The following is a 26,041-nucleotide window of genomic DNA, read 5'->3' as shown; positions in this document are numbered from 1 at the left end:
GCGTATTGCTCATGTGGTTCCATTGTTTAAAAAGGGTTCTAGAAGTAAGCCTGGCAATTATAGACCTGTCAGTTTGACATCAGTGGTGGGCAAATTAATGGAAAGTATTCTTAGAGATAGTATTTATAATTATCTGGATAGACAGGATCTGATTAGGAGTAGCCATTATGGATTTGTGTGTGGAAGGTCATGTTTAACAAACATTATTGAATTTTTTGAAGAAGTTACGAGGAATGTTGATGAGGGTAAGGCAGTGGATGTAGTTTATATGGACTTCAGCAAGGCCTTTGACAAAGTTCCACATGGAAGGTTAGTTAAGAAGGTTCAGTCGTTAGGTATTAATGCTGGAGTAATAAAATGGATTCAACAGTGGCTAGATGGGAGATGCCAGAGAGTAGTGGTGGATAATTGTTTATCGGGATGGAGGCCGGTGACTAGTGGGGTGCCTCAGGGTTCTGTTTTGGGCCCAATGTTGTTTGTAATATACATAAATGATCTGGATGATGGGGTGGTAAATTGGATTAGTAAGTATGCCGATGATACTAAGGTAGGAGGTGTTGTGGATAATGAGGTGGGTTTTCAAAGCTTGCAGGGAGATTTATGCCGGTTAGAAGAATGGGCTGAACGTTGGCAGATGGAGTTTAATGCTGAGAAGTGTGAGGTTCTACATTTTGGCAGGAATAATCCAAATAGAACATACAGGGTAAATGGTAGGGCATTGAGGAATGCAGTGGAACAGAGAGATCTAGGAATAACAGTGCATAGTTCCCTGAATGTGGAGTCTCATGTAGATAGGGTGGTGAAGAAGGCTTTTGGAACGTTGGCCTTTATAAATCAGAGCATTGAGTACAGAAGTTGGGATGTAATGTTAAAATTGTACAAGGCATTGGTAAGGCCAAATTTGGAATATTGCGTACAGTTCTGGTCGCTGAATTATAGGAAAGATATCAATAAATTAGAGAGAGTGCAGAGACGATTTACTAAGATGTTACCTGGGTTTCAGCACTTAAGTTACAGAGAAAGGTTGAACAAGTTAGGTCTCTATTCATTGGAGCGTAGAAGGTTGAGGGGGGATTTGATCGAGGTATTTAAAATTTTGAGAGGGATAGATAGAGTTGACGTGAATAGGCTGTTTCCATTGAGAGTAGGGGAGATTCAAACGAGAGGACATGATTTGAGAGTTAGGGGGCAAAAGTTTAAGGGAAACACGAGGGAGTATTTCTTTACTCAGAGAGTGATAGCTGTGTGGAATGAGCTTCCTGTAGAAGTAGTAGAGGCCAGTTCAGTTGTGTCATTTAAGGTAAAACTGGATAGGTATATGGACAGGAAAGGAGTGGAGGGTTATGGGCTGAGTGCAGGTAGGTGGGACTAGGTGAGATTAAGAGTTCGGCACGGACTAGGAGGGCCAGAATGGCCTGTTTCCGTGCTGTGATTGTTATATGGTTATATGGTTAAATGGTCTCCAAGTTTCTTCAAATTTAACTGAAGGATCAAAGACAACACTTCTAATTTTTTCTAAGCTCAAACAAGAGATAGTTTGAGAAAACCACTGAAATATAGTTGGAGGATTAATTTCTTTCCAATTCAATAGAATAGATTTTCTAGCCATTAATGTAACAAATGCAATCATCCGTCGAGCTGAGGGGGATAAATGACTATTATCTGCCATTGGTAAACTGAAAATTGCAGTAATAGGATGCAGTTGGAAATTGATATTCAGAACTGTTGAAATAATACCAAAAATATCTTTCCAGTAAATTTTGCAAACAAGGGCAAGACCAAAACATGTGGGTCAATGAAGCAACTTCAGAATGACATCTGTCACAGGTTGGATAAACATAACAATAAAATCGAGCAAGTTTATCCTTAGACATATGAGCTCTATGTACAACCTTAAATTGTATTAGGGCATGTTTAGCACAAATAGAAGAATTGACTAATTGTAAAATTTTCTCCCACTGCTCAGTGGGTATAAGACAATGAAGTTCTTTTTCCCATTCCTTCTTAATTTTTTCTGATACTTCTGGCTGTATTTTCATGATCATATTATAAATGGTGGCTACTAAACCCTTCTGACAAGGATTCAGAGCTAAAAAAATTTCCATAATGTCCGATGGACATAATTTCGGAAAAGACTAACTTATTATTCAAGAAATTTCTAACTTGCAAATATCTTAAAAAAATGAATTTTAGGTAAATTATATTTATTAGATAGCAGTTCAAAGGACATAAAACTATTTATCTAAAAATAGATCACGAAAACATGTTATACCTTTTGTTTTCCATAAAACAAAGGCTTGATCCATAAAAGAGGGCCGAAAAAGAAAGTTAGATATTATAGGGCTTGATAAGATAAACTTATTCAAACCAAAAAATTTACAAAATTGAAACCATATTCGCAATGTATGTTTAACTACAGGATTAGTTATTTGTTTATTCAATTCAGATAAAGAAAAAGGAAGTGAAAATCCTAAAATTGAAAACAATTAAAAGTCTTGTACAGATTTACATTCCAAATTTACCCATTGTGGGCAAGCTGCTATAGTCGATTCTTGTGTCCAAAATATTAAATATCGTATATTTAATAGTAAAATCTCAGGTTTGGCAAAGCCAAACCACCCTCCTTCTTAGGCTTCTGTAAATATTTTTTGCTTAGTCTAGGATTTTTATTCTGCCACACACAGGAAGATATTTTGGAGTCAATAATATCAAAAAAAGATTTAGGAATAAAAATTGGTAATACTTGAAATAAATATAAGAATTTGGGTAATACCATCATCTTAATAGCATTAATTCGACCAACCAATGATAAAGATAATGGAGACCACCTGGTAACAAGTTGCTTAATTTGGTCAATTAAAGGTAAACAATTAACTTTAAATAAATCTTTATGTTTTTTGGTAATTTTAATACCCAAATAAGTAAAATAATCTGTGACAACTTTAAATGGTAAATGTTTATAAATTGGAACTTGCATATTTAATGGAAATAATTCGCTCTTATTAAAATTCAATTTGTAACCAGAAAAGTTACTAAACTGAGCAAGCAAGGACGAAACAGCAGGGATAGATCTCCCAGGGTCAGATATGTATAGTAACAAATCATCAGCATATAATGATAACTTATACGTCCCTTCCCCACGAGTAATACCCAAAATATTAGGTGATTCACGAATAGCTATAGCTAAAGGTTCCAAAACAATGTCAAATAGTAAAGGACTTAAAGGACAAGCCTTGCCTTGTACCACGGAATAACTGAAAAAAAAGAGATCTTTGATTATTGGTAAAAACCGAAGCCAAGGGTTTATAGTATATTAATTTAATCCATGATATAAATTTCAAACTAAAATTAAAATGCTGCAAAGTATTAAATAAATATGGACATTCAACTCTATCAAATGCTTTTTCAGCATCTAAGGAAATGACACATTCTGGTATTTTGGATGAAGGAGTATAAATAATATTAATTAATTTTCTAATGTTAAAAGATGAGTAACGGTTTTTAATAAATCCAGTCTGATCTTCAGAAATAATTCGAGGTAATATATTTTCTAATCTAGTGGCCAAAATTTTACTAAAAATCTTAAAATCCGTATTCAGCAAGGATATAGGCCGATAGGTTGCACATTCAGTGGGGTCTTCATCTTTTTTAAGAATTAAAGAAATAGAGGCTTCATAAAAAGATTGTGGCAATTTACCTATAGTTAACGCATCTTTAAAAATTTTACAACGCGAAGGAGTATAGAGGAAAAGGATTTAAAAAATTCTACAGTATAGCCATCTGGACCAGGAGCTTTACTGGAATTCATTGAAAAAGTAGCCTCTTTTATTTCAGTTTCCGTAATAGGTGCATCTAGGAATACACTATCTTCTGTTAATTTTGGGATATTCAATTTTCTTAAAAATTCATCTATTATAGAAGAATCCTCAACAAATTCTGATTGATATAAAGAATTATAAAAATTTTGAAAGGCTTTATTTATTTCTTTATGGTCGATCGTCAGAGTGCCAACTCGTTTACGAATACTAGTAATTTGTCGTTTAACCGAAGCAGTTTTCAATTGATTAGCCAATAATTTGCCAGACTTATCTCCATGTACATAAAACTGGGTTCTAGATTTAATTAACTGATTTTCAATCGAAGAGGATAATAACAAACTATGCTCCATTTGAAGTTCAACTCTTCCTTTATAAAGTTCTTTGCTGGGGGTCACTGAATAAATCTTATCAATTGCTTTGATTTTATCAACCAATGTTAATATTTTAGAATTAGTTCGTTTCCTAACTCCAGCAGAGTATGAAATATTCTGTCCACGAATAAATGCTTTAAAAGTGTCCCATAAAATCCCACTAGAGATCTCTGCTGTAGAATTTGTTGAGAAAAACAAATCAATTTGTTGTTTAATAAAATTAAGTCTAAGTCCTGCAATAAAATAGAGTTGAACCTCCAAGATTTAGCATTAGAAGATGAGTCCATTGTCTTAACAGATAGCTCCAAAGGTGAATGGTCAGAAATGGTAATGGAGTCATATTTACAATCAATAACATCTGTAAGTAAACAGTGATCAATAAAAAAGTAATCAATTCCTGAATAATTAAGATAAATATGAGAAAAGTATGAAAACTCTTTGTCACTGGGGTGTAAAAAACGCCAAATTTCGGAAATTCCAGAATCAGTCATAAAGGAATTAATAAGAGAGGCCGATTTATTCGGAAGAGCTTGGGTGGGCTTAGATCTATCCATCGAAGGGCTTAAGCAACAGTTAAAATCCCCACCCATTATCAGCATGTACTGATTCAAATTAGGAAAGGATGTAAATAGACACTTAAAAAATTCAGGACAATCAGTGTTTGGAGCATAAACATTAACTAAAACAACTTTTTGATTAAAAAGTAAACCAGTAATAAGCAAAAATCTACCTTGTGGGTCTTAAATTGTTTCATAGTGTATAAAGGAGGTTGAAGAATCTATAAAAATGATAACGCCTCTTACTTTGGCTTGGGAATTCGAGTGATACTGTTGGCCTTACCAAAACCTAAAAAAAACGTTGACTATCCACCTTCCTCACATGAGTATCTTGTACAAAGATAATATTAGCATTCATTCTGTGGAATACTTTGAATATTTTTTTCCGTTTGATCGGATGATTTAAATCATTAGTATTCCAAGAAACAAAATTAATAATCTTATCCATATTGCCAATATTTATTACAATTAACACACAAGGTTTAAAAAAAGATGAACTCATGACTCCGGAAGAGGGAAGTAAGTTCAAGGAGGAACCGGAAGTCATGACACTGCAACCATTTTTGTAGTTTCGAGTCAGCCCATGAAGTAAAACTAAGCGTGAAGCAAGCAAAAAGAAAATCTCCCTTCCTCCACCCTCAAAACCCAGGAAAAAAGCCAAAAAGAGGCAAGCAAGCGATCTAATACCCCCATGTCTCAAGACGGCAACTCAAACAAAAAAAAAGATACAAACCATCCATATTATAAGAAAGGGTTAGTATAACAAAGATTAAAGTATAAAATTAGTATATATATATGTATATAAAAGGATTTTTTTTAAAAATTAAAACGATAAAACCCATAAATGGATAATATTGTATTAGTGTTTTAAAAGAAAATCCTTAAACTTATTCAGACACATCAAAACAGATGTGACGTATCCAAGCACTAAGGTCTTTGGGGGAAAAGAAACGACATCTTAGAAAAGTTTTTTATTTTTAAAAAATCTTAATATTTAAACGTTAAAAATATAAAAAAGTGTATATGAACTTAAAAGAAAACCCTAATGAGTTACTTTCAGAACTAACAGAATAATAATATAAAAAGAACGAACTCAGGATAAACCAAAAATGGACTTTTACCATGTGTAAGAAATACGTGTAAGCCATCATGTAAAAAAAAATCATCATTTTATAAAAGATCCAAATCTATAAACTAATTATTACATTAGTCAACCCGTAGTAAAAAAAAGTATTATTCTTCAAGGAATCTTTGAGCATCCGCTAGAGGTTTGATCAGCCGATGTCCCATCTTTGAGAGTAACTCTCAATTGTGCTGGAAATAACAGTGCTTGCTTGTAGCCTTCCTGATGAATTTCAGACATGGTTGATTTAAAAGCCATTCTTGCCCTTAAAACTTCGGGACTATAGTCTTCCAGAATACGGAATTTAAAATTTTGAAAGTTGATCATACCCTTTTTCCGGGCAGCCCGAATCAAACGTTCTTTGGTATGAGGATAATGGATCTGGAGAATTACTTGTTGTGGTTTCAAACCTGAAGCTGATTGTACTTCTGAGCCGAAGACATCCATTAAAAATTTGGAGAAAAATACAGTGAGATCACCGTTCTCAAAATTTTCCGGAAGCCCAATTACCGGAGATTTTGTCTTCGAGAGTGGTTTTCAAGATCAGTGATTTTAGATTTATAACAATCCAGCAGTTGAGAAGTCGAAGCTTGCTGTTGTTGCAAAGTTTCAATTATGCGATCTCTCTGGCGAGCGGCATCTTCAAGAACTAAAATACTTGCTTGTTGTTGTGAATTCAGTGTGTGTTTGAAGTTTTGCGTCGTGTCTTTAAAATTTAATCGAACATAGAAAGCTTTGAGGTTAATTTATTCTCCAGTTTTTCAAGTCTGTCGTCCATAAGTTTCGCAATTGCTTCCAAAGTTAATGGTTCTTTCGTCTGTTTCAATTCCTTTGCTTTAGACATTTCAACGAGTAGGAAATGATTCAAACAGTTGAAAAAGACTTCATACGTCTAAACCCCTTTAGAATAGGTATAAACAGGTCAATTAGGGGGTGCTTGTAGGTAGAAAAAAGTAAAAGGATTGGAGCGAAGCCTAAAACCGCTTCACTCTATAAGCGCCATCTTGAGACTCCCAAATTGACTTAAAGAATCCCTTGTGGAAGCATTCAAATTCTTGTACTAAAGAAATCACTGTTCAATATTGGGAATGTTAAAATCCCCCCCACTATAATTGTATTGATCTTAACCTTTCTGAAATTTTCTTATATTGGTTCTTCTAACTCCTGCTGATTATTGGGAGACCTACACTATAATGCTTGCCCCTCTTTTGTACCTTCATGACTTAACTGGACAATCCCTCTAAGATATTCTCTTACCTATGGAAAAGTCTGCCAGTACCGTGATCATGGCTGTGCCTGGTCAATGCATGTGCTCTGTGCTGCATAGCACCAACAGTAACAAATTCATAAAACAGTCATTATTTACTCATGAGTAGTCATCCTTACCCAGATGGAAAAGATGGAGCTCCTTCATGCTGTCCTGGTAAATCAATATGGTAAATTGCAAAATGTAATATTATTTCCTGCATGTCCTCGGAGTTGAAAAGAGTGTCAAAACATGATTTATCTGTAAAAAGAACACCATACTTCAATGGTTACATAAGGTGGTTCAGATATTGCAGTTAAATTTACAAAGACCAATTGCTAGGGAACATCATTTAGTATCTACCCACAAAATTTGGGTAGAAAGCCACAAATGACCTCCCATTCAAAGAAAACCCTCAAAATACTTAGTACCTCAAATTTTCCTAAATGCAGGGCTGATTGGGAACAAACTATCAAAAGTAAAAACAAGACGGCTACTTTCATGAAACTTCATAAAGCTCAAGAAGTTTCCAAATTATACAGTTTACTTTCCACTTCACTGTAGCTATTAAACAACAATGCCAAGAAATTCAAAATAATCATATATCTGTTTTCAGCATTAAACCTTTTTCCATTCATCCTCTTCACACACCACAGGAAATAAGACTATTTGCATCTTTCTATACACTCTGAATATTTAACCAAGCATGTATTAGGCTTTTGACTCTGATGCAATTCTCACATGATCCTGTATACAATAATGCCCTGCAGCATCAGAGACGGACATGTGCTTTTGATGTTCTGGAACACATACATTGCACACTCCTAGGACAACACTATCTTTCGAATCTATGTTATCAATTTGGATGAAAATGTGGTTGCCATGACCAGGAATAAGGTTATCCAAAATTAAATCGGGGAGTTAGCTCAACTGGGAAAATGGGTCAAGAAATAGCAAATGGAATTTAACTTTATCAAGAGCCACGTGTTGCAGCTTGGGAAATTAAACCAGTGTAAAATTGGTACAGAGATTCTAGCACTCTGCAGAGTGTTGCACAGAGAGATTCAAAGGATACAAGTACCTAGATCCCCAAGAGTTGCAACACAAGCAGACAGTGGTAAAGGTGTTCTGTGGACTTGCCAATTCATTTTCTTGCAGACATTTACAGGAAAAGGAAATGCAATATAATTCTACAAAAAAATATTCAGAGGCTGGCAAACAACCAATGTGTAAAAGACAAAAAACTGCAAATAAAATTAATACTGAGAACACAAGTCCTTTAAGGAGTCTGTAGACTGTGTTATGATACCAGCCCCCTCCTTTGTGAGAATTGCAAGAGCCCTAGTAAAAGGGGGGTCAATGACCCAAAAGAGAGAGAGAGAGACAGGCTGAATGGACACAGGAAATGGAAAGACATTCCACTGGGACAAAAGCTGGTGACTGTGGCATTGTTCTCAGGAGACACCTGGGAACTGCAGACGTGCCAACTCGCAGGGACATTGTAAAGCCCTCGGGCAAAGTGGGCTGGTTGAGAGAGAGATTGCATCACCTGCAACCTGATTGACACCTGAGATCCCGTGAGGCAGTATAAAGAAGGGTCTGAAAGAGGACGACCCTCAGACGCACCAAGGAGACATCAAGAAGCACGATAACGCTTCCCGTGGGAACGGGAAGCCATTTTGAAATAAGCCACGTGCGTTAAATTCCGAATGCGGGGTTTGTGGCTGGAACCAACGGAAGATCGCTTTTAACTAACAACGGGGAAGATCGCTCCCCTGATTCCACGGATGTAAACGGCAAGTTTTTCCGTTTTATCTCTCTCTCTCTCCAACACGTGAAACCAAAAGAGAAAAGCCTGCAGACTTCAGAGTGACTCTTTATATTTCCAATTGGACTCAGTATTATATACCCTAGACAACGAAAGAGCTTATTTCTGATTGATTATGGTTACACCGGTGTTTTAGATTGAGTTTTGACGATTTGAATGTTTTGTATTAACCATACGTTTGTGCCCTTATTGAATAAAACGTTTGAAAATAGTACCATTGGACTTCAACTGACATATCTATCTTTGCTGGTAAGTGAAACCAGTTACTGGTTTCATAACAAGTGGGGGCTCGTCCGGGATTTGACACCAAAAAGGGGGAGGTCAGTCAATTGGGATTGTAAGTCAAAAAAAAAAATAATTTGGATCTGGTACGCAGGTAGCCAGACAGAAAAACCAGCAAAGATGGACGTGTGTGAATTTATGAAAAACGCGACTGTGGCGGTGCTAGAGGTGAGCACCAAATCAGACTTGTTAAATTTGGCGAAGGGGTTAGAGATGGAAAACGAGCAGAATCAAGCTGAGAGGCAAAGACAGCATGAAATTCGGATCAGAGAGTTGGCAGCGGGGAGAGAAAGAGAGAGGGAGGAGCTAAGGAGAGAGCGGTTTAATGTTAGTCGGGAGCTGAGAGTAGTACCTCCGTTCGAAGAGACGGATGTTGATAGTTATTTCTTGCTTTTTGAAAAGGTGGCAGTGAACCAGAAGTGGCCACAAGAGCAGTGGGTCGCGTTGTTACAAAGTGTGTTAGCAGGAGGGAGGATTTGGGCAGCCATGATGCCGACCCGCCGACCGGCGAGTGCGGTGGCCCCGCCCCTGGAGTACCAAAGCTATCGCGCATGCGCGGTCACTCGCAGCCTGTCGGAAAAAGCGGCTGAGAAAGAGGACAGTTTAAATGAAGCCAGCGGTGATCTGGCCAAGATGTTTTTACCGACCCTGTACCATGAGGGTTCCGAGGGTGGTAAAACAGAAAGCAGTAAAGTAAAAGGGGGTAAGGGAGAGGAAATAGCCCTGCCCTTAGTGAAGAGAAAGGTCCTAGAGGTAGGAACTAAAGTTGAGAAACGGATAAAGTTGTTAAAATGTCCAGAGTTGGACATGGTTAATCTGTCTGGTTTGGCAGAATTGTTTGAAGAAGTTCAGAGTTCTAAAGGTGTTCTCGATGGTCTCGAGAGTGAAATGAGGGCAGTCTTAGAGAGGAAGGGTGTCCTTGCTGTGGAGAAGTCAGCTGAAATGGCCGAGGAGGTTGTTTCAGCTCGCAGGGTTGCGCCTTCCCCAACGGGGGGCTGCCTAGAGAGTAACTGGAAGGATCGGTGGACGTTAGAATTTGAAAAAGGTACGGGTATTGAAAGCCTGGAAGGGGCCAATGTCCCGTTTGAGTGTGTCCAAGATGGGGGCGCACGTGGTGCTGAACCTGGTAACAGAGCTCAGGGGAAGTCTGAGGTGTTTGATTCAGGGGGACGGGGCGGCCGTCTTTGTGGATCAGATAGGGTTGGTTCAGTAGGAAAAGGGTTAACCTTGGTAACCGTGGGAAGTGTGAGTTCCACGGTGTTTGTATTCGAGAGTGGGGCCAAGGTTAATGCCGAATTTAAGGGGGGAATGAGGATTGTTATTGAAGGAAACGGGAAGTCTGTAGTTCCCAAGTCGAAGGAAGAAATTTTAAACCTGGCAGATCGCTCACAGAGTGAGTCGGGAAATAGCGGGGCCCCCCACTCTATTGTTACGCCAGGGTGGGGTGTGAAGAGGTTGCATTCGAAATGCTACCTGAAAGAGGAGTTGGAATTAAAAACAAATAGCCTGAAGGGTCTTGACAGTTTGGGGCATGGTGTTGAAAAAAATAGCCCTGATGAACGAGGCGGGCGGGAGTTCTCGCCAGAAAAGAGGTGACGGTTAATGGGGATGCCATTTTTTTTAAACAGCAAAGCAGGTTTTACGGGTTGCGCCAAAGCCTGTGAATAATAAAGACAGACCTTTGGAGACCTGCCGGCGAAGTAAACCGACCGAAACAATTAGTATTCGCATAAACTTTTGTAGATGCACCTAAGCTAAGATCACACCTCCGCAGTTTTGTTGCTGAAAACAATAAATAAATAGGTGGTTATTGAATTGAAGTCTGATGCTACAAGACTTTAAGATATTAAGATGTTAAGATATTAACTAAAGGGGCACTGTACTTGTTAACTGTTTAGATGCTGACTTGAATGTATAACTGTATTACTCTGTAGTGAAAAGAAAAGCTTCTGTATTGTGTTAGATTCAAAATTTCTGTAAGACTGTACCACTCTGGGTTTTAACCGCTGGTAAAAACCTTTTTAAGAGGGGAGGTGTTATGATACCAGCCCCCTCCTTTGTGAGAATTGCAAGAGCCCTAGTAAAAGGGGGGTCAATGACCCAAAAGAGAGAGAGAGAGACAGGCTGAATGGACACAGGAAATGGAAAGACATTCCACTGGGACAAAAGCTGGTGACTGTGGCATTGTTCTCAGGAGACACCTGGGAACTGCAGACGTGCCAACTCGCAGGGACATTGTAAAGCCCTCGGGCAAAGTGGGCTGGTTGAGAGAGAGATTGCATCACCTGCAACCTGATTGACACCTGAGATCCCGTGAGGCAGTATAAAGAAGGGTCTGAAAGAGGACGACCCTCAGACGCACCAAGGAGACATCAAGAAGCACGATAACGCTTCCCGTGGGAACGGGAAGCCATTTTGAAATAAGCCACGTGCGTTAAATTCCGAATGCGGGGTTTGTGGCTGGAACCAACGGAAGATCGCTTTTAACTAACAACGGGGAAGATCGCTCCCCTGATTCCACGGATGTAAACGGCAAGTTTTTCCGTTTTATCTCTCTCTCTCTCCAACACGTGAAACCAAAAGAGAAAAGCCTGCAGACTTCAGAGTGACTCTTTATATTTCCAATTGGACTCAGTATTATATACCCTAGACAACGAAAGAGCTTATTTCTGATTGATTATGGTTACACCGGTGTTTTAGATTGAGTTTTGACGATTTGAATGTTTTGTATTAACCATACGTTTGTGCCCTTATTGAATAAAACGTTTGAAAATAGTACCATTGGACTTCAACTGACATATCTATCTTTGCTGGTAAGTGAAACCAGTTACTGGTTTCATAACAACTGTAGAATCAGTTCCAAGTAGTGGTGAATGAGTTATCTACACTGTTTAAGGAACCTGATGGCTGTAGGATAATAACTGTTCCTGCAAATGGATCAGATGGAGTGTGATGTTACAACTCTCCAAAGCAATGAAACTACATTAGGAGTATTGTGTGCTGTTGTGGTCACCTAGTTATAGGAAATCATCAAGGTGAAAAGGGTGCAGAAAATATTCACAGGGATGTTACTAGTACTGGAGGGTTTGAGTTATAAAGGGAGATTAGACAGGCTGTATTTTTCGCCTCCTCCTCCCCCCCCCCCCCCCCCCCCCAGGACTTAGGAGACAGAGGTGACCTAATTAGACACAAATTAATGAGGGGCATAGATAAGATGAATGGCCAGTGTAGGGGAGTCTAAATTTAAAAGGCTTTCCTTTAAAATGAGAGGAGAAAGTTTTTATAGGAATTGAGGAAAATCTTTTTCCACTTAAGAGTGGTGTGTATGTGGAATTTGCTGTCACAAAAAAGTAGAGCTGGGAACATCCGAAAATTTTAATTTAGATAGATACATGTGTAGGAAAGGAGAGGGATATGGGCCAAATGTAGGCTAACAGGACTAGCTCAGGTAAGTACAGACAAATTAGGGCAAAAATACTATTTCCATTCTTTATAACTCTATGACCTCTCCTTTCTATCATTCTACATTGAATGAGTCTTAAATCCTGTTCCATCTGCAGCTCCGAGTTCAGCATCAAATCAAAACTGTTAAACAGTTAACTGAAAAGCCAAAAATGTGGGACTTAACAGCAGCATCTGTTTAAGATTACAGATTAATCACAGATTAGTGTGCTAATAAAACTATTAGATTGATCTTAATGTGACCCATTTACTCCTATTTGAAATAGTAACTCGGCCAACAATTTGTTGTCAGTTTATAAAAAACACATAAGCTGCTTCAGAAACCTTAATGCCAGATAAACACTAAACATTTAACGATTAGCTCTGAAAGTCAGTCTAGATGATGCATAACTACACCAACATCAGCTATCCCATCTTCAATCTGCTGGCACTCTGGATTGACCTGCAAGGATTGACCTGGCGCATGGTTTTGCAACCAGTCTTCTGCAATAATATTAGAAACCCATGCACCAATCAAATGTTGACTTAATAACCCACTCCTTCACATCTTCATTCACCAAGGAGAAGGAAATCGATAGTGGCAGAATTAGTGAGGGGTATGCTGATATTTTAAAGGCAATGCCAACATTAAGGAACAGGAGTCGGGCATCTTGCAAAACATTAAATGTGGACAAGACCCTCAAGTCAGATGGGATTTATCCCAGGATACTGAGGGAAGCAAAGGATTGCTGGGAGTTTAGCTGTAGGCAACTTCCCAGGAGACTGGAGAATAGTCAAGAACAAGAACAAACCAGGAAATATAGGCTGGTGAGCCTGATAGTGGGAGGGATATCATTAAGATTCTTAGGAGCAGGATTTATTTGCATTTAGAAAAGTGTGACTAACTTGATGCATACTAACTAATTAACAGCATAGCTTTGCACAGGGAAAGCCCTGTACTTTTTGAAGTGATGAATGACAAAGTCTGGACTGTAGATGTTGTCTACATGGACTAAAGATTAAGTCACATGGAATCAACAGTGAGTTGGCAAACTCTAATTCAAATTTGGCTAATTCAAAAAAAAAGAGGGAAGAGGTAGAGAGTAATTTTTCTGACTGTAGATCTGTACCTATTAATGCTCTGAAAAGGTCACTGGTAGGCTCTTGTTTGTACTAGGATGTTAACTGGATATGGTGCTGCACAATCTTTTGCTGTTTTCTCAAGTGTTAGAAGCTAAAGGGGCAACTTGATAGAAGTGAATAACATTATGAGACACGTATTGTGTAAATAATCTTTTCCCCAGAATAGAAGTGTTAAATACCAGAAAAACTAGAAGTTTAAAGAAAGAAAGAGAGAGTTTAACAAGATTTGAGAGGCACGATTTTTGTTTTTTTAAAAGAAACACAAGAGCCTGCCTGGAACACACTGCTAGGAGAAGTGATAGAATCAGATGCAATAACAATGTTTAGAGGCATTTACAGAGACAAATAAACAGACAGGGAGCAGAGTGATATGCACCATGTGCAGGTAACTGAAATTAGTTAAAATTGTATCATGGTCACTGTGGATATGTTGGACCAAAGAACCAGATTCTATCCCATGATGTTCTAGGTTTCTTGTGGGAAGACTAAATAGCAAGAATGTATAGTTTAAAGTTTTTGACTTTTCATCCTTAGGTAATTTGGACTATAGATACAGATACAATTTATTGCAAAGAACTTGAATTCTGTAAAGTTTAAGACAGCTCAAATATGATATATATTCAGAGCTTTCATTCTTAACAGATTCGCAAACTCAGAAATGTGACCTACAAGTTTCATTAATATCAGTGGACAGATCTGAAATATATCATTTAGAAAAAAATCCCATTATTTCTAATATATCAAAAATTTTAAGCAACCTACTGAAAAGTATCTGCAGCAAGAAATTCATGTTGTTTGGATAGGCACAATTAAAACTGGTTCATTCAAGTCTCAGAATAAGACCAAACCCAATTTGGCAAAAAGCTTGTTACAGTTTTCACCTGCAACTGCTAAATTTTCGAAAGTCTGGAAGAACTACTTGAATGGGTAGAAACTGTTTACACTACTTACGATTCATCCCAATGTCATGAAGAGTGAATAGGACTGGCCTAACTCCTTTAGATGCACCACGCACTGCAACACGAATAATACCAAATGATGTTTTAACGTCATGCTCCTGTGAAAGAAATATACATAGCTGCCAATCATTACTTTTACTAAAGTCCATAAAATTCTGAAATATCCCAAAATGAATAAAACTCAATTGTTAATATATCACTATATTGAGAATTGTTCAATTTGGCCAAGAGGTCAATATTTGTTTTGAAGAATGAGCATACAATCAAGACCTTCCATTTTCAGAGTTGAGCTTTTGAACTACTTGTATGACCTGTCATTTTTATGGTGTGAACTGAAGTCTCAAAGGTGCACAATAGTTGTGGCACAGCATGTATGGGCCGAATTGAGGTGGCGGGGCCCAGACCAGTGAGCAAAAAACAAACCATTGTTGGAGCAGACTTGGAGCCAATTCAAAGCGGAAGATCCAAGGTGAGGCAGCAGACCCCGGGCCTGAGAACATATTCAAGTGAGAGGCCCTGGGTCAGAGGGAGGATTGAATTAAAGTTTGGCCAGATTAAGTGCCAGACCAGAGAGAAGATGGTGGGGTGCTGGGGCCATTATTCAGTTCACTGTTCAGCAACATTTAAGCTGAACTAAGGCTGTGGCCTGCCACTAACAGACTCCTGGCTGCAGTGATGACTGACTTTATGGCTGTGAACTCTTGTGAACTTAGTTCTAATGTTATTTGCTTACTTTTTATTGTTTGCACAATTTTTTGTTTCTTCTGCACATCGAGAGTTTTTTTAAAAAAATTGGTTCTCTTTGGTTTATTTGCTTTGTGGCTGTCTGTAAAGAGGGGAATCTTGAGTTTGCATATAGTATAATTTGATAACAAAATGTACTTTGAATAACTTCTTCCATCTGACATCTAGTATAGCTAGAGCTGATTGAAAAAGCATAAATGGAGCAGTGAGCCAACACCTCCCAGCCCCCAGCGTGGGGATGGGTAATATGAGAGGGCATAATTTATAAGAATTGGAAAGTATAGGCTGGGGAGCAGAGACACACACACATACAGAAGTGGGCATGGCACACACTGCTAGGACTGGTTGTAGAGACACATGAATTAGGGACATTTCAGAGATTTTTAGACAGGAACATGGAAGATGTACCTCTACATCCTCAGAATTCAACCAGCCGTGCTCTGGAATTCACCGAACACTCGATTTCCATCTGTTCCCTGATTTTACTAATCTGAGCTTACACCCATGCTCAGTGTGGGCTGCCAGTCCTCAGTTCTCTCTTCCCAACCTCCACTATCTGCATATTAGGAAGTGGGATAAATCTCCTGGCTTTCACCAGCTGCCCACTGCCTCTCAAATACAATGCCTTCCACCTACTAAGCCAGGTCAGAAAGGATTGGGAAACACGCTTTCAAATGCAAAAATATGCCACTCTCCTGCCCAACAAAACTGAATCTGATGTTTCTATATAGTCCGGGTGTACCTGAATTCCTAAGCAGTCATCAACATGGACAAAATAATTAACAGTATTAATTAAAGATTAAAAAATGGTAAAGATTAGCTTTGTCACATGTACAATGAAACATACAATGAAATGTATTAACTTGCATCAAATCAAATCAGCTAGGATTGTGCTGTGCAGAAATTGCTGCCATGTTTCCAGCACCAACATAGCATGTCCACAGAAGGAGGTTCACGAAAATGATTTCAGGATTGAATAGCTTCTCATATGAAGAACATCTGATGGCTCAGGGCCTGCATTCACTAGGATTCAGAAGAATGAGGGGTGACTTCATTGAAACCTATTGAATGGTGAAAGGCCCTAACAGAGTGGATATGGAGAGGATGTTTCCTATGGTGGGAGAGTCTAAAATCAGAGGAGACAGCCTCAGAATAGAGGGGTGTCCTTCTAGAATAGAGATAAAGAATTCCTTTCGCCATAGAGTTGTGAATCTGTGGAATTCATTCCCATACGCAGCTATGGAGGCCAAGTCTTTACGTATATTTAAGGCAGAGGTTAGTACATTCTTGATTGGTCAGGGCATGAAGGGATACAGGAGGGAAGGCAGGAGACTGGTGAAATGGCAGAGCAGAATTGATGGGGCCCTATGGTCTTATGATAAGTCTTTGGAATATGGGAGGAAACTGGAACACCCAGAGGAAACTCATGCAGTCACAGGCAGAATGTACAAACTCCTTACAAGTAGCGGCAGGAACTGAACCCCAATCTTACAACTGGAACTAACCACGATGTTAATGTGCTAAAGGAAGTAGACACATAAGCAATAAGAGTCGTTACTACCATAATCAATCATACCAAGAGCAGGACAAGCTGCCTCAACAACTATCATGCAGATGCACTCACATCTATTGTGAAGTGCTCTGAGAATTTAACATGGCGAGAAATCAACTCCTTCCCAAAAACCTGGATCCACTGCAGTTTGCCTATGCCACAATAGGCCCATGTCAGATACAATCTTACTGGCTCTCCACTTGGCTTTGGACGACCTAGAAAAACAGCAATACCTGATGTCAGGCTGCTGCTTATCGATTCTAGCTCAGTATTCATTGCTTCTGTATTTCCATCAGCTTCAAAACCTGGGTGTTTGTACCTCCCTCTGCAACTGACTTCCTTTGGGAGACCACACAATCAATGCAGATCGAAACTAACATCTTCTACCTGACTAACAACATAGGTACACCTCAAGGATGTGTGCTTAGCCTGCTGCTCTACTCTCTCTACACCTATGACTGTGTGCATAGGCACTATACAAACACCACACATAAATTTGCTATGATACAACAATTGTCAGCAAAATCTCAGATGATGAGGTGTAGGAATGTGAAAGATTGGCTGGCTGAGTAGTGTCACAACAATGCCACTGGACTTCAGGAAGGGGAATCAAGGAAACACACACCTGTCCTCAATGAGGAATATGCAGCAGAAAGAGTGAACAGTTTCAAGTTCTTGAAACTGCTGCCACAAAACAAAAATCATATGTCAGTGATCAGTGAACTGATAGAAATGCTTTGTAACAGCATGTCAAAAGACTGCATAACAAAATTTTTAGTCTGTTTTAAATTTTTTTTTACAAAATTTGATGTTTTTGTGATAAAGATTGCCAGTGCTTTACTCTGCTTTAACAATCTTGAGCAAAATTTGTTCTGCGTTGACTCTTCATATCACCCATATTCGATGTTGCTCTCAGCTTTCATTTCATGACATCCCATCAGATTCTGCAGCTTTTGCTCCAACCTTTCATCATCCTTCCCATTCTCAATCATTTGTTCTTCTGCTTCAGGACCATTCTGATGGAATAAGCTGCTGTAACACTTGTTATTCTCACCTCCACTTTAAATGGCTTTAGTCACTGTCTCCCGTGTCTACTATTTTGCCAATTCAAAAAGATTGTAGAATATTCAAATGAAAATAAAGAGTTGTAGTTAGCATGTCCTGCTAAATATATGATAAACATCTTAAGCCACTTAATCACAAATACCAAGTGTTGACTGTCTGGGTCAATTAAGGATCTGTAGCTTTTGCTTCCCAATTCCGCTCCCAACTAACCAGCCTGTAAAATCAGTTTATACTACCCAATCTCATTATTCAATTACAGACTACCAAATTGTATACACAAAGAAGGGTGAACATGTGGTGGCAGCTTCCAAATGTCATTTATGTTAGGCTGTTTACCACACTAATCACTATCAGCATTATCTTGGGAGTAGGAAGTGTTAAGGGCAACAATCCAATGTAAAGAAAGGAAACTCACTTCCATCTGTTCCCAAAAATCCTCAAAGATAAAAAGTGCAATCTAGACTGATATGCCGGCAAAGAATTTCAAATGAGACCCAAATGGAATGCTAAATGGATTCCAGTTCAGCAAGAAATGGAAATCAGAATAGCCAAATCCATATCCAAAATTAAAGCAAAATTTTTGCAAATTAAGTATTTGTTGTCAGCTTGGGATCAGCAGTGAAGCTGCCAATATAGATAATTTTTGCTCTACCATCTTTCACGGTTAATTTATGGTTAATGTTTTTTCATCATTTCTATACAACAATCCCATGTCAGCCTGGCAAAGTTCATCATGAAAATGCAGCTAGTTGCCTTCATGCTGCTTCATGAAACAGATGCCTTTCTCAGCATTTAAAATTAGGCAGGAACAATTTTACTTCAGAACTGCAGAAGGGAAGATAAAATCTCTCCCAAAAAAATACCTGATAACACAAAAATTGATTTCAAGACAAAAACAAACTAGTTGTGTGCCACTGGCCAAGAATAGGGACCTACAAAAAGTTGGACATTTGGATCAGGTAAAACTTGGGGCACAGATTTAGAGTGAGAGAGTAAAGATTAAGGGACAACATTTTCCACACAGAGTGGTGAGTATATGAACGAGCTGCCAGAGGAAGTGCTTGAGACAGGTACGATAGATACTTGTGGGGCTGGGCTTAGATGGATATGGGCAGAGCTTGGAAAATTAGGCCTTGCTGGGTGGGCATTGTGGTTAGCATGGATTCATTGGGCCAAGAGGCCTGTATCTGTAATATATTGTTCTATGATTCTCCAGTACTAGAAACAATACCTGATGCAATCTTTAACCAAAATGACAAACTGATGCTCCTTCCACTGATGTGTGTGACATATTAAATGTTTACAGCATTTTCTGTTACCATGTCAGATTTCCAGCATCAACAGTTCTTTGGTTTTCATTCATAGCTGATATTCAACATGGGTTAATATGACGTACAGTTGCTTTGAATGAGATACTGAATAAAACCACATATCCATGCAACCAAAGTATGTGCAAAAGTAAATTTCACTAATGGTCTAATGATCACAAACTACTGATTTGTTCTACAGCAGCCGAGGTTTTAAAAATATCATATTCACTATAAGCAATCAGCAAAACTTTAATATAAAAAAGAAAATATTAGAAATACTCAGCAAGATCTTCCGATAAAAAACATTAATTTAGTTTTACTCTGCACAGATTCTTGCTAGGCTTAGAGTACTTGCAATATTTTCATTTTTATTCCAGATTTACAGCATCTGAATTTTTTTTTGATTTTTACATACACATAATTATCTGATTCAAATGCCACATGTACTTCAAATATAAAGTTACCTTAATATCATGTGCGTAGAAGCTGTTAGTATTTGCCTGTTGCAAAAGAAAAAAATAATGGAGAATTCATAAGAGACAAGGAACAAAGCTCCTGGATGAAGTGATTTGGTTATGAGAACCTACAGTCCCAGGATCAATCTTGATTTGTCCTGGTCATCCACAATGTAAATAGTTCTGACATTTGGTCCAGTGCAATGTGTTCGGTTACTCTCCCCTACTCTTCAAAGTAAAACCTTCCTCATTTGCTTTCAAGAAATATTCATCCTTTTGCTGTTGATATTTTTCTATTTAAGATAAAACTTTCATTCGATTATTTGTTCTCCATGTTCATGACAGCTTCTTTCGCCAATAATAATAGAATCACAATGGCTTGCTCTGTTCAAAGAAAGAACTGGTTTCTTTCAATTTGTTCTTTTGATGACTTAAATAAACATACACATTTGGAGCAGGAGAAAGGGAGCAAACAACAGACCCCTCATTATGATTCGTAAGTTCACAGTTGATCTGACTGCAACCTCAACATATTCCCACTTATGCTCGCACTCTCTCTCTCTCGTAACTTGCAATCAGCTGGAGAATTAGGAATCAATCTACCGATGCCTTGGAAGTATTCAAAATCATCAATTCACACTGAAAGAAATTCAACAAAGTAATTCAAAGAAGAACATTCTTGGCCTTGCTATTTATCCATCCTTAAAAGAATGAATCCCAACTCTAAAGATTCTGTCAAGAACACTTGCTCACTCTCAGCACAAATTCAAGTAGGATTTAGTAGTAATACAATTTGAAAGTCTATTCCCAGCCTAGAAATTTCCATTCAGTACGAAGATGAGGGAAGCAAAATATAAACACCTAGCTCTTTGCTCTATTCTTTTTTCCGCCAACATCTTAGTCTGCTTATTTTATCATTAGAGCTTCCAAAGATTCTTGCATCTTCTGATCTTTAAATATGATGTTCTACATAATCTTCTCTCAGAATCCAAGTGTTGAAATTCACATTTTTCTACTAGAAATTTATTCTCTGGAATATCAAAACAGCTAGAGAGCTCTTTAGCCTTTTCTGCATGAAAACATTACTTCTTGATTGAAATTTTCTCCCATTTGTGATTCTTTCAAATATTGCTTTGTTGTAAAGTACAAATCCATTCTTCAAATAGATCAAGGGTTTTCAACAGAAAGCTTTTAGATAACTGGAGTCATTTGCCATTCATAAATGATCAGCAAATCCAACATTTGAGATTTTAATTACAAAACACGTGAACTTCCACGTTAAGACAAAACATGTCTGGCACAGTGCAAGCTTTAAAAGACCTGAGAGAATGATTGCACTGATTTCTCGGATATGTAGAATTCTGGGGTTGATCCACATTCAAATTACATACTTGGAATTATGTTTGACTGCAATCTTCTAAAGCAGTTCAGATAAGTACCAGGATTTCAATTTAATCACCACTTACACAAAGTACAAATTAGCATCGTGATCAGTTAAACTTATAAAATTAACTCAACAATATTGTGAGAAGCAATATTGAATTTGAAGAAAAGAGCAAACCTTGTTGATACTTAAGGTTTATTTCAATACACAGGTTCCAGAAATAAGGTTGTGAGCAAGATGCAGAAACACTTGAAGGCGTGTCATCAAAATTCCTGTTGAAAGTTTACTTAAAAGGATAATTCAATCTTCTTGGTTATTTCTTCTAAATATCCTGACTCAAGAGGCCTACTTATTGCACCTTCTCCTGGTTCAACAGTAGTTAAGTTTGGTGCACTTTCATTCTGCACTCTCCTTGGCAAATATATCCTTCTTTTGGGCAAGGAGACAAAATTGCACACAATACCCTAGGTGTAAGCTGACCAATGCCCCTATGTAATAAATCTCAAACAAAAAATCAAAATCCTACCCAAAGGAATAGGTTCACATTACTAATGCTGGCTAACCATAGCATAAAGTCAAGGAGCATAAAGTACATTTGGCTCCTCAGCTCACTTCCACAAATATACTGTATAATCTCCAAACAGACTTTGACTTCTGCACTTCAACATACAGGTGTATAAGCAAGCACCCAAAGGATCTCTACGGACAAGCTCCAGTGGGGAAAAGACACAAAATATTCAATATTTTTGTCTTCGATTTCCAGGTTGGGAGAATCTGCAAAATCAGAATCAACAAATCATCAACAAATCAATGATGATAGCCAAGACAGGGAGGTGCTTACAGAATAAAGGATTTGTCCTTGTATGAAAAAGCAAAGAATACAAGATCACTAACCTCAAGTGGAGGAAAATGTGGTTAGATCACCATTGTACACTGTACTGTTCTGGTCACCACATTATAGGAAAGATGTCAAATTACAAGGAGGGTAAAGAGCTAATCTGAGAATGTTGCTTTGAGATTATTTAATGTCAGAAAAGTTTAGTTATCACAGCAAAGGAGAGCTAGGTAGAATTTATCTTCTTCAGAAATTGAGGCTAATAGGAGTCTGAATTAAGGTGCATAAATACAAGTGCCCTGGATATCACAAAATTAAGATTATTTCCTTTCGCAGAGAAGTCAATGATTGAGCAGCAGAAATTTAAAGGAACAAGGGGGAAGGGTTACAGTACAAGCAAAGCTCTAGAATTTATAATTTGTTAAAAAAGCATTAGGTGAAAACACCATATTTAAAATACCCCCAAATGAGCATTAGAGGTATTGTAATGCTGTGTCCAAGATCTGAAAGGCAGTATTAGTCTTAAAAGTTCACTTCTAAGATGGCATGGTCCAAATGCCCTCGTGCTGCATGAGCACAAGACTCTATACATTTTTCCCCATCAAGACTAATTTTTTTTTAATGCTTTGCAATTTGAGCTTCTATCTTAAACCTTGGATAATAACACAGCATATTGTACTTGGTACATGCTTCCATTAACACAGAGGCACTGGAGAAACTTCAAACTACTTCAGTTGTCATCTGCAAGATTTTATTTACCCAAAAAGGCCATCAGAAGAGCACTTGCTTACCATTTCAGAGAAACCAGAATTTTCCACTAGGAGCTGTCTGACTTCAGAGAGGGCGACATCTTGTAGAGCCATCGTGCACACTTTCTAGAGAAACTACAGAAGAATAAGATGGATGGCAATTAAATGAAATTGAATTTCTACAGTATTTACATTCCTATAAAAATTACTTCATGAAGTTAGAGAAATCAATACCCAGATATAAATTTATCAACTCAAAATGCAACCATTCATAATTTGTACTTTAACCACTGCTACATACATCTAGCTACAAGATTGTTTGAAAGTTAGTACAATATAATGAGACGGTATAAAAAATGTCATTAAATTTTAGGTTATTAACTTTAAAAAGTTAAAGTAATATTGCTGGTTTAATCAGCTTAATGCATAAATTATCATCAAGCTCATCTGACCAATGTAGAGCATAGAGGTGTACATGAAGTTAGGACAGGCAACTTAGACTGAAATTATGAGAAATAAAGCCACAAAGCACCTTCAAATTATATTTAAACTTGGAAGCACTGGGATGGCCACACCAGTTAACCAATAAATCAGATTTACAACTGTCCTTTTATAAGAAAAGCACAGTACCAATAAAGGGTATTTACCAACCGAGACATTAAAACATTATACCATAATCAAACTCCAACCAACTCAATAGCCTGCTTAATCTGACGGAGGTAGGTTCTGACTAGTCCCATCAGACTCTGATCTGATAGCAGAATTCTATAAAGGCCTGCTTCAGGAGTAAAATAGCCCATAATTACTTGGTTATGCATCACAGTCTGGTGGGGGGGGGGGGGGGGGGGGGCTATTGCACAGGACCAAAAAAAGCTGCAGACGGTTATAAATTCAGTCGGCTCCATCTTGGGCACTAGCCTACAAAGTACCCATGACATCTTCAAGGAGCAGTGCCTCAGAAAGGTAGCATCCATTATTAAGTACCTCCAGCACCCAGGGCATGCCCTTTTCTCACTATTACCATTAGGTAGGAAATATAAAAGCCTGAAGGCACACACTCAACGATTCTTCCCTTCTGCCATCCAATTCCTAAATAGACATTGAACCCTTGAACTCTACCTCCATTTTTTTATATATATTATTTCTATTTTTGCACGATCTTTAATCTATTCAATACATGCATACTGTAATTATTTTTTTTTCTGTATTATGTATTGCATTGAACTGCTGCTAAGTTAACAAATTTCACGACACGTGCTGGTGATAATAAACCTGATTCTGCAAGTCAGAGGAATTATAATATCCTACAATAGTCCTAATGGCAATTTGCTTGCTTCCCACCTCCACTGACGTTGTTACAACATACTACCCTCAACATCTAATCACACCCCTTGCCAACAACAAACAGAAGATGATCCTTCCATTTATCCAACTCCAGACACAGAGCTTCTACTCCCTCTTGGTAATTTGCCCAACTGCCTTCCTAAACGGCTACAGCTATAGACAGGGCTTTGAGGTTTTCAAATTAAAAACATTCAATTGTACGAATCTCCTTGGATCTGGATATGGCACTGTGCTGCCTTTATGGCAGTTATTTAGTTTATAATATTTTCTCTTAGTAATTCGTGTGTTAGCATTTTTTAGTTAAAGTTAGGATTGTTTAAGTAAATTAGTTGTCTGTAATATATTGCGGCATGCGATGACGTCACATCCGGTTTCGCCGCGTCCTGTGGGAAAATACCGGTTTGGAGAAACGGGAAGATGGGGGCCAGACATGTGCCAGTCCAGCGCAGAAAAGTTTTCTTTCTACGCACCAGAAACATAGTGAAAGCAACGCTGCAAGTCATAGATAATCGATATGTTGAATTAAAATGTTAACGCTGATTCTGTTAAAAGTAACGAGTCGATAAGGTTTATGTTTTTGTTAGTTAAAGAGTTGCGGGATAGTTTGTGTTGAAGTGTATTTAAAGCAGTCAATGGCGTAGGTAGATTCTGACTGTATGCTGCACTTTAATGTAATGTAGTTGTTGTAGTTTTACCTTTGCAAGTATTCACGATGTAAATGTGATATCTAGAAGGAAACAAATACTGTACAAATCTTGTATTGTTTTATCAACAGTTTTCACCATACGTTAATGTGGAAGAGTGAACAGTAAATGGTTAATCTTACTGCGACCCTGCTCTCATTAACGACGGTTTACCTCGGCATTTAACTCGGGTTCCGTTACACCCGAGTGAGAACGCTACAGGCACTAACTACCCAGATAACATTGTTTTAATGGATTTTCTTGGCACAAAAGAATCAAGGTCCCAGTTCTCCCCAAAAAAACTTGTTCAGAAATTTAAAGCATGTAACATATTTAAAGTACTTCAATTTTAGCTATGTCCTGACAATTTAGGTTGTGACAAGTCATGTAACATACTTTTCATTCATCCATATTTTAAGATGGAGAAGCAAAATTGTTAGTGTAAAGGGGCATGTTTGGTAAATTGATTTGTTGTTGTCACAGTACCAAAGTGCGGCAAATAACTTTTGCATACCATCAGTTAACTTTATTACAACAGGGCACTGAGGTAACACACGGGAAACAATTAACAGAACACAGAATAATGTGTTACTGTTACAAAGACAGTACAGGCACTCAATCAGGTGCAAGGCCACAACAAGGTAGAGTTTGATGCCAAGAGTTTATCTTATTATAGTGGGGGACCATTCAATAGTCATATAACAATGGAATAGACAACAGCTTTGATCCTGGAGGCATATGCATTCAGGTTTTTTTAATCATTTACCTGATGGGAGGTGAGAAGAGAGAAAGTCCATTGTGGGTGGTGTCTTTGATTATGTTGGTTACTTTACAGTGAAAGGAAGAATTGTATTCAGAATTCATGGAGGCAAGACTTGTTTCCTTGATGTGCTGAGTTATGTCCGTAAATCTGCAATTTCCTTGTGAAAAGTTTGCTATAGATCTTGGAGGAAGTGCTTTCAAGAAGGTTCATGATCTTATTGAATGAAGCTTCAGATACCCACATTGCCCCTTAAAATAGTTTTTAATTTTCTCCTTTCTGAAGGCAAGGAAATTATTTCAAAACACAGCACATAAACACGAAGTACACTGCACACAAAGCACAACTGCTCTAACACAAATAAAAATTTGGACTTCACTGTATTCCAAATA

At 38.0% G+C, this 26,041-nt stretch overlaps 1 protein-coding gene across 2 annotated transcripts in view; it reads right to left on the bottom strand.

Annotated features, from left to right (window-relative positions):
* The window catches only part of LOC140729104 (protein NDRG1-like), a 76,337-nt gene that overhangs the window by 34,849 nt on the left and 15,447 nt on the right, over nt 1–26,041 (bottom strand). Inside the window, exons 2-5 of one of the 2 annotated variants that reach the window (XM_073048507.1) lie at nt 22,905–22,997; nt 19,904–19,939; nt 14,761–14,866; nt 7,256–7,376 (exon numbers count right to left, since the gene is read on the bottom strand). In XM_073048507.1, the coding sequence (XP_072904608.1) occupies nt 7,256–7,376; nt 14,761–14,866; nt 19,904–19,939; nt 22,905–22,976 (335 nt within the window). In that variant the 5' untranslated portion in view covers nt 22,977–22,997. The remainder of the gene's footprint in view (nt 1–7,255; nt 7,377–14,760; nt 14,867–19,903; nt 19,940–22,904; nt 22,998–26,041) is intronic. The other variant, XM_073048517.1, reaches the window with a different exon arrangement.

This window comes from Hemitrygon akajei, chromosome 1 (assembly GCF_048418815.1).
Source record: "Hemitrygon akajei chromosome 1, sHemAka1.3, whole genome shotgun sequence".
NCBI lineage: Eukaryota > Metazoa > Chordata > Chondrichthyes > Myliobatiformes > Dasyatidae > Hemitrygon > Hemitrygon akajei.
The sequence above is the reverse complement of the archived record's forward strand: the minus strand, read 5'-3'. Positions and strand labels throughout refer to the sequence as shown.